This window comes from Spinacia oleracea, chromosome 1 (genome assembly GCF_020520425.1).
Source record: "Spinacia oleracea cultivar Varoflay chromosome 1, BTI_SOV_V1, whole genome shotgun sequence".
Taxonomy (NCBI): Eukaryota; Viridiplantae; Streptophyta; class Magnoliopsida; order Caryophyllales; family Amaranthaceae; genus Spinacia; species Spinacia oleracea.
The window spans coordinates 5481968-5490527 of record NC_079487.1 but is presented as its reverse complement, the minus strand read 5'-3'; the positions used below and the strand labels follow the sequence as shown (position 1 = coordinate 5490527).

The following is an 8560-nucleotide window of genomic DNA, read 5'->3' as shown; positions in this document are numbered from 1 at the left end:
AACGATGCAAGAACACTCAACGCAGCTTATTTGCAGAGGGTCAACAAGCATTACAATCGAAGAGTCAACGCCAGACCCCTAAAAGTCGGCAATCTAGTACTCAGAAACGCCGCCTCGGTTTAGAAAGGACGGATCCATGGAAAACTCTCAGCCACCTGGGAAGGACCATACATCATCCATTCCGAAAAAAGGCCAGGCACTTTCATGCTGAAACAGTTAGACGGAACAATCTTGAAGAACCATTGGAATACCGATGTTCTCAAGAAATATTTTGTATGACCTCTCTGTAAGCCAAGTAAGTTGTTTAATGAGAAGAGGAAAGCCTTTGTGGCACCATGCGTTTCATTAAACCTATCTCTATATTTTAAAATTCATTGTCCTTTTTTATGCATGCTGCCTCGGATCTGATCAATCCGAGACTAAAAACAGGTTGACTTTGCCCATTCCTTGATAAAATACAAGAAATGACCAAATCACGCACTTCGGGAATCGTCCAGAATCCTCGGATTCGCGATACCTCGATAAAACTTGTTCGCAACAAACAGTCGCTCGAATCAAGTTATAAAACTTTGGCTCAGATCCATGGATCGCCAAAGTCATAACTAAGAGGCAGACTAACGATCTCTTGCCCAGGTTTCCGAACCACAAGAGATCGGAAGAACAATTTAGACCTCTTAGCAGATCGACGGATCTGAAGAGTCTGGAAATTAAAGAGTCTCTTAGCAGATCTACGGATTTGAAGAACTCGCAAAATTAAAGAGTTTCTTAGCAGATCTACGGATTTGAAGAACTCGCAATATTAAAGAGTCTCTTAGCAGATCTACGGATTTGAAGAACTCGCAATATTAAAGAGTCTCTTAGCAGATCTACGGATTTGAAGAACTCGCAAAATTGAAGAGTCTCTTAGCAGATCTACAGATCAAAGGATCTCTCAACAAGTCCACAAAGAAAAGCTCGAGAATTACAAGTTCAAAGCACTACGACAGAAAATGCTTTTAATAGCGCTTAATAATGCTTTTAACAGCGCTTCTTGAAGCGCTCTTGATGGCTCCGCTATTAAAAGTAAAAGGTACCTTTAATAGCGCTTCTCAAAAGCGCTATCATATGTAACATTTGGATAATTCAAATGTTTATTTCATAGCACATTATAAGCGCTATTAAAGAAACGCCGTTAAATATTTACCGCCATCTTTTAAATTATTTTCTAATAGCGGATGTATATGAAGCGCTATAAAAGGTTATATACATACATATATATATATATATATATATATATATATATATATATATATATATATATATATATATATATATATATATACATATATATATATATATATATATATATACATACATATATATATATATATATATACATTTGTAATACACCTGAAAAATATTTAATTTTTTGCACAAAACAACACCATATATTGAATAATAGTAATAGTTGAAAATTAATTTCCAAACCTCAATTAAAATAATTTTTGCAATTGTCACCCTAATAAAACCGATTACATAGATCTGAACTAAAATTCTAAACATTAAACTACGTAAAATACATTAATTAATAGAGGCTTATGTTTGTTGGTTCCGTCAACGTAACCTAGCTATTATACAGTTGTTGAACAACGTGGTGCACCCATTGAGTCCTTACTTTGTCAATATGCTCTGTCATAACTTGGAAACTGACAATCTGAAAAAAGTACTGTGAAAGTGTATAAGATATTCATACATATAGAAGGGGGAAAATATTAAATACGAAAGAAAGCAAAGCTCCATTTAAATTTACAGTTTCAAATATATACACGAGTATCTAAATACGTGTCATATATGAAAGAAAAAATCCATTTAGAGGCTTCTCTATTTCTTCCTACTAACTCGAAAAATACTTGCACGACTTCATTTACCCAAGTACTAAAATTTTCTCTTAAGTCATTCTCAATCTGGCAATCAAACTTAAACTTGTTCTTATCATTCTTTAACTAATTAAATACATGGTAAATATTTTCATCCCTAATAAATCCATTGCCACCATATTTGGCCCCGAAGTAATCAACATCTCATTCAAATAACTAACATCATACACCTTCAAAGGAAGTAATCAACATCTCATTCAAATAACTAACAACATACACCTTCAAAGGCAATGTATTTGTTATTGAAGCCACTTGCAAGATGACAAAGAATCAGACAAGTTGTGCCAAATGAAGCTTAGTTAGGGACCCACAAGCCAAACAGGTTCATGGAAAGATTCAGAGTTTGGATACTAGTATAGGATTTAGCAGTTATGGCCTCAAAAAAGAAAGAAAAAAAAAGAGGCCCAGATTGTTTGTTAGCTGACAGGTCAAGGATCTGTAGTTTACTTAATAATAGTATTTCTGGATGAACTGAGAAAATCTTTTCACAACAATCCATTCAAGTTGTTAATAGAATGATCAATAGTGTTAAAATTTGCGTATAGAGTGAGTAGATTGACATGAAGAACTCCCTGCAGGCAAGTCGACAAGAGTAAGATGCAATTTCCAGAAGGTATTCCAAATGCTAACTGTGATAAAGAAAGCAACAAAAAAAAATCTTCCCTCCTTTAAATACAAGCTTCACTGTCATGCACAGTTTGTCAGTTTCAAAAGGCATCGAATCTCCTGAAGTCTAAAAATAATTCATCTAGAAAGCAGCATAAGAGGTTCAAACTTCACAGACTTGTTATTCTAATTTTACAAACAATTCTCTAGTCAAAACCCGTCAAAGAAACGCAGCATAAGAGGTTCAAACTTCACAGACTTGTTATTCTAATTTTACAAACAATTCTCTAGTCAAAACCCTTCAAAGAAACTGTGATAAAGAAAGCAACAAAACAAATTCTTCCCTCCTTTAAATACAAGCTTCACTGTCATGCACAGTTTGTCAGTTTCAAAAGGCATCGAATCTCCTGAAGTCTAAAAATAATTCATCTAGAAAGCAGCATAAGAGGTTCAAACTTCACATACTTGTTATTCTAATTTTACAAACAATTCTCTAGTCAAAACCCTTCAAAGAAACGCAGTCACAAATAACAAAACTTCTTCGGGAATAAGAGTGAAGGGAATCAAAAACAAAAACACAATGCAGGGAGATACTGGGAAAATACTCTGGAAAACAAAGAGCATAAAGAGCACAATGTAGACAACTAAAAAGTATTATAATGACTTGGAACTGTAAAATGCAAGTTAGGGAAGTGAATAATCAATATCAGAGAGTATATTATATTTCTGCTTGGGGCACTCAGAGTTTAAGTAGTATGTAAGAGAACTTAACTAGTTGTAATACAAATGTAAAAGCACTTAGAATTTAAAGAGCATGTAAGCAAGCATAACTCATTTGCAACACAAATACCTAGGTAGAGTTTAAAGAGTATGTGAGCCAACATACCTCATTCCATCCCAATCTCTGACTGTTTATGAGATATTCATTGTCATTTAGTAGCTTCTGACCACGATAAGACAAGCGAAATTATGTCAATACATGTCGCCTATCAATAGGAAAAGATAAAACGAAATCAATTAATCATAACAAGTTGAAAAGAAAATAACAAAACCAAAATCAAAACCTGAGTATTGACCCTCTGGTACTCTCAAGGCGCCTCCAAAATAGAGATATCTCAGTCGAAGAAAATAACATAGAATCACAGAATCAGATAAGATTGAAACCAAATCACAAACCATTAAGTTTAACTAAAATTATAATCAGATCAAATTAATAATAAACAAATTAAATCTCAGAACATAGTAGAAACCTTTTAACTAACCTGAAAAGTGTTATGTAGTAGTGTATATACGCTATTAAAGAAACGCTATAAAATGTCATATCAGTAGTAGTGTATATACCCTTGATCGTGCAAATATAGAATTTCACAACAGAGGTTTTAAAAACCTGCTAACAACGTGACACTACTTAGATTTCATCTTCTCTTTCTCTTTTATATCTCACATTCAAATGTAGTCAATAATACGAGTACATCGTAAGGTACCACAGACATACATACTGATAGTTCCTTTCATACAAAAAATGCAGGAGGTCAAAGACTGTCTTGAGTGTACTGAACAATGAGCTCAAATTCTATGTTTTTACCAAAATTCCATAAATTAATTATTGGGCCTCTTCTCCTCTACACTCTGAAGTTATGGTTATGTTATTAGGTCTATAGCAGGCAAGGCAATTTGGGAACCATGTGGTAATTGCAGTAACCACCTTACGGCTCTTCAAACTCTAGAATCTAGATAACGCCCCCAAAGAAATTGTTAATATTGTAATTTATTAGGTCTTTGGTTTTAGATTTTAGTCACATCAAATGTATTAAAGGTAGATCCCTGGTGTCTGAAGCCCACATGTTAGCTACAGAAGTTAGGAGCTAGTTTTTGTTTCTAGTTTAGTTCGTTGCCAGAAAAAATAACTTTTCGAGTTTGTCATTTCAGCTTATTATCGTGGAGCCATTGGTATTCTGCAGGTGTACGATGTTACTGATGAGTCATCATTTAATAGTAATATTCTCTACATACATTGGGACTTTTAGGAGTAGACCTTGGTTCTCTTTAATGACTAATTTCTGAATTCTATAAGGCCTCTTATGTTATGGATATCTGTGGCTTTTGAAAACAAACATGAATCAAATCCAAAAGCTCCAAGATCTTTAGCGATTACAGGAACAAATGTAGTTAACTGGGACAGTAGGCGGCTTACACGTCCCACTGTGCCGAGATGTGAGGTGCAGATGGGAAGGACTGAAAGAGAAAAGCCTAACTTACTAAGAACAAAAGAAAAGGTCCCTAAGCAGTGTAGTCTTTCCTGGATAAATTAAGGATTTGGGGCTTCTCTTGCTACCCTACTATAATCAGCAAATATCAGGTGATAAATCTTCTTGTACTACTGCTATTGCCCCTCCCTAAGCACTCACTAGAGTGAGAACAACCGTTTCCGTGGAAATGTATATTTCGGACAGAGAAGCTTTATCAGGAGGCCAAAACTTTCCTCTTTAACCATAATTGATTGTCTCTATACACAACCCTGAATTTTCTTAATAGCATTCAGTTTTAAGTAGTCTAAGATTTCCTTCTGGACAAAAAGTTGTTGAAATTGCAATAGGTAGAAAAGGAAATTGCATGAAAAAAAGACTTCTTATCTCCCCCATTATCATCCGCGAACCTTCATTATATCAAATTTCACCCAATAAACATCCCCCAAAATGATAATAAAACATAAATTTCAAATTTAAATTAAACCCCCAATTATGTCAGACTACAAAACTAGGGCATAATCAATCAATACTGAACACAGAAAAATAAACCTTGACAAATTAGAACTCAATCCACACTTCGCAGGAGGCTCTTCCTTCAAATTCGTCCCATTGTTAGATTCTCCGCATTCTTTATCTCAAGAGTTGTCAGCTCCCTTAGTTAGGTCTGTACATTACAAGTGCACAGAATGACTTTTCTTGAAGTAGCATTTGCTGATTTAGCCATTATTGAACATAGGATACTTACTGAGCGACGAGAGATACGCGGCTGAGAGCTCCACCTTTTAGCCCAACCAACTTCGCTTAACTGATCAAGATCATCCTTCACAGCATCACTGTCTTTCTGCATCACAATGTGTTTTTACACCGTCGCAATTTGCAAATACTAATCATCATTCTAACAGGTATAACAACTTGATCATACAAACATGAGAATATTTGATTTGTTGATATTATACTAGAAATCACCAAACAAGCTGACAAATTGTGATCTAAGGATGACATTTTATGAAAGATAATCCCACATAAACAGTGTTCTCATACCCAATTAATATCAGTTCTTAAGGAGTTTAATACCTCAATTCCAGCCAACTCCATAACCCAAATACAAAAATTTGAAACCCTCGAACCAAACCCAGCTAGACAATGTGACTTTGTGAGTAGTAAATCAGTTAAATCACAACAAATTTATACAGACCCAGAAAAATCAGAGAACAATTTCCGATACTAGGTGATTCTGGAATTCATTCAATTCAATTCCCCGACGAAATCCTCTTCGATCCCTAATATGCTTTGTAATTTGCATCAGCCACAATTCATAGTAAAACTTTTAAAAAATTGAAGAAGAACATACGAAAATGAGAGGAAGATAAAGAAACCTCGCGTTGTCGGCATTGTATAGCATTGAAATCGTTGCTTTGATTGTCAGTCTTGAGAAGTTGAGAGTAGAGAAAAGGCGCAATCGAAAGGGTTTTGGGGGAGCAGAAGAAAACGGAAGAAAGAGAACCAATTTCTTTATTTTAATTTTTCTAAGTTATAATTTATTTTGTTTTATTTTTTAATGGATTTAATAGCGGTGTATTATGACGCGCTATAGTAAGTAGAGATATAACAGTGCTTATTTTATAAGCGCTATAATATGTAGTATTTAATATCTTTCACAGCGGAAAGGGCAAAAGCGCTATTAAAAAAACGCTATTAAATTACATTTCTGTAGTAGTGAAGGCAGACTTAAAACTTTGGAAAGCGCAAAAAGTTGAAAAGAAACAGCCAAGTAACGAACATTCATTTTTTATTCAATATTCGGGGGAAGTACAAATACATCAAACAACTCGGGACACACCCGAGGACACTCAAAAATTGAAAACAAAATGAAACAGTTAAAATCGGCAGCCATCAACAGATAATACCGGCCTACCGAAGTACTAAAAAGCAAAAAGAAACAAGTACAACGCAGCGCCGAGGAAAAAGCGGGAAAGGCAAGCACACATTCGGAAGTCCTCAACTGGAACCGACCGACTCTGAAGAAGACGACTGCCCGAATCCCTAACTCTTGGGAGTCTCGGGAACAACCCCTAGGGTAGCGTCCTTCGAAGAACCCCCAGCAGTAGTGTCACCTTCGGAATTCGCCTTCTGGGCCCGAGCCTCTGCAAGAGCAGCTTGGCGTTCAGCTTCAGCTTCGTCTCGGTCAGCCTGGCATTCCACCAAGTGATCCTGGGCCCGCATCCAGAGAGGAACTTTCTCATTCCAAGGGAAATGAGGCATGTGCTTCGCAAACATGCGCCGAGCACCCAGGATACCATTCCAGTACTGTTCTCTACACTGATCAGCAATATAGAGGTCAGCTCGCTCTTGCTCCAACTTCCGAATGGTCTCTTCCTTCTCTCGGATCTTCAACTGAAGAACAGGCACCTTGTCAGCTTGGTTCTGAATCATCTCCCGATTCTTGACAAACTGCTGAAGCCTCGCCTCCGCATCCTTGCTCTCCTTATCAGCCGCCTCAAATTTAGACGTCATCTCCTTGAGAAGTCTGTCTTTTTCTTCAAGTTCGCTCGCAAACTTGGCGGCCATATCCTTCTTCTCCTTGTCGAAGGAAGCTATTTTTTCAGCATCCTCTTCGACTCGGAAGGTGAGCTTACCAACTTCGGTCCCGATCTGCTCAGAAGTAGCTCTGGCCTCGCGACTGTACTTAAGATACAGCTGCTTGACTTCCACAATCTCGGAGAAGAGCTGCCCAGCCTTCTGGTCCAAGATAGGAATATCACGAGCATAAGCCTCCTGATATCTCCTCAGTTGTCTCTCCTCAACCGAGCTGCACTCGGAAGCGAACGAGGACCAGAAGACAGCATGGGAGCGAAGAAAAGATGAGCAAAAGTAGGAAAAACATAAAACAAAGAGACAAATCAAAGAGAAATCCAACACTTACCTCATTCAGGTAGTACTGGGCCATCATAGCCGGATTCCTCTCTTCAGCTCCAGGAACCCTCCACTGCGGATTGGCCCGAAGCAGATTCTCCCGACCAGCTTCGGGACCCACTAAAGATCCCACGTGAGCCAGGGGATTCTCTCCCAAAACCGGAGCCCTAGCAAACCGAGCCATCTCCTCCCTTACTTCCTCGGGGATCCGTTTCAGCGGAACATCCGAACAAGGGTCAGCATGGATCAACCTGTCCAGGGCCGAGGTCGAAGTAGAACCCAAAGTTGAGTGGCGCCTCTTCCTCGTCAGACCCTGTTCGGGCTACTGCTCCTCAGCAGAGGGGACATTCTTCTCAGCCTCGGGAACCTCAACATCAGGGCCCGTGAGATCCACCATCTCCTTATCTGGACTTCTCTCTCTTTCGAGAGGAACGTCAGCAGATTCCTTTTTCTCCTCGGCCACGATAGGGACATCCGAGCCAGGAACAGAGTCGGTTTCGATCGCCTCCATCACCTTGGTGATATCCTGGATCTCGATCCCTAAAGCAGTAGATGGCTTCAGCGGAGAGGGGATGGTATCTTCCTCAGCCAACGGTTGATCCACGGGCGGCGGTTCCGCAACCACCACACTCTTTAACTTCTGCCCTGGCAAGGGCATGAAGTGAAGAAGGTTCTTAGGAGGAGGCATGTCTTCCGAAGCCGTCTCCTACAAAACAAGCATTCAAAGATCAGCTTCGGAAAAGGAAAAGACGGACTACAAAAAAGCTCCTAAGTCAGAGCAAATACCTTCTCCGAGGACTGAGAAACCTTCGCCTTCTTCGGATGCGCGGAAGACTTCAGAAGAGTGCTACCCTTCCTTTTCCTTTGATCCTAAGA

At 38.4% G+C, this 8560-nt stretch overlaps 1 protein-coding gene across 1 annotated transcript; it reads right to left on the bottom strand.

Annotated features, from left to right (window-relative positions):
- Positions 1-1437: 1437 nt before the first annotated feature.
- Positions 1438-8195, bottom strand: LOC130462629 (uncharacterized). The gene is made up of 5 exons (XM_056831315.1): positions 8011-8195; positions 7790-7935; positions 5517-7689; positions 3409-5435; positions 1438-1693 (listed from the first exon to the last, which is right to left on the bottom strand). The coding sequence occupies exons 1-3, from the start codon at positions 8193-8195 to the stop codon at positions 6815-6817; spliced, it is 1206 nt and encodes a 401-aa protein (XP_056687293.1). The 3' UTR covers positions 1438-1693; positions 3409-5435; positions 5517-6814.
- Positions 8196-8560: the final 365 nt, after the last annotated feature.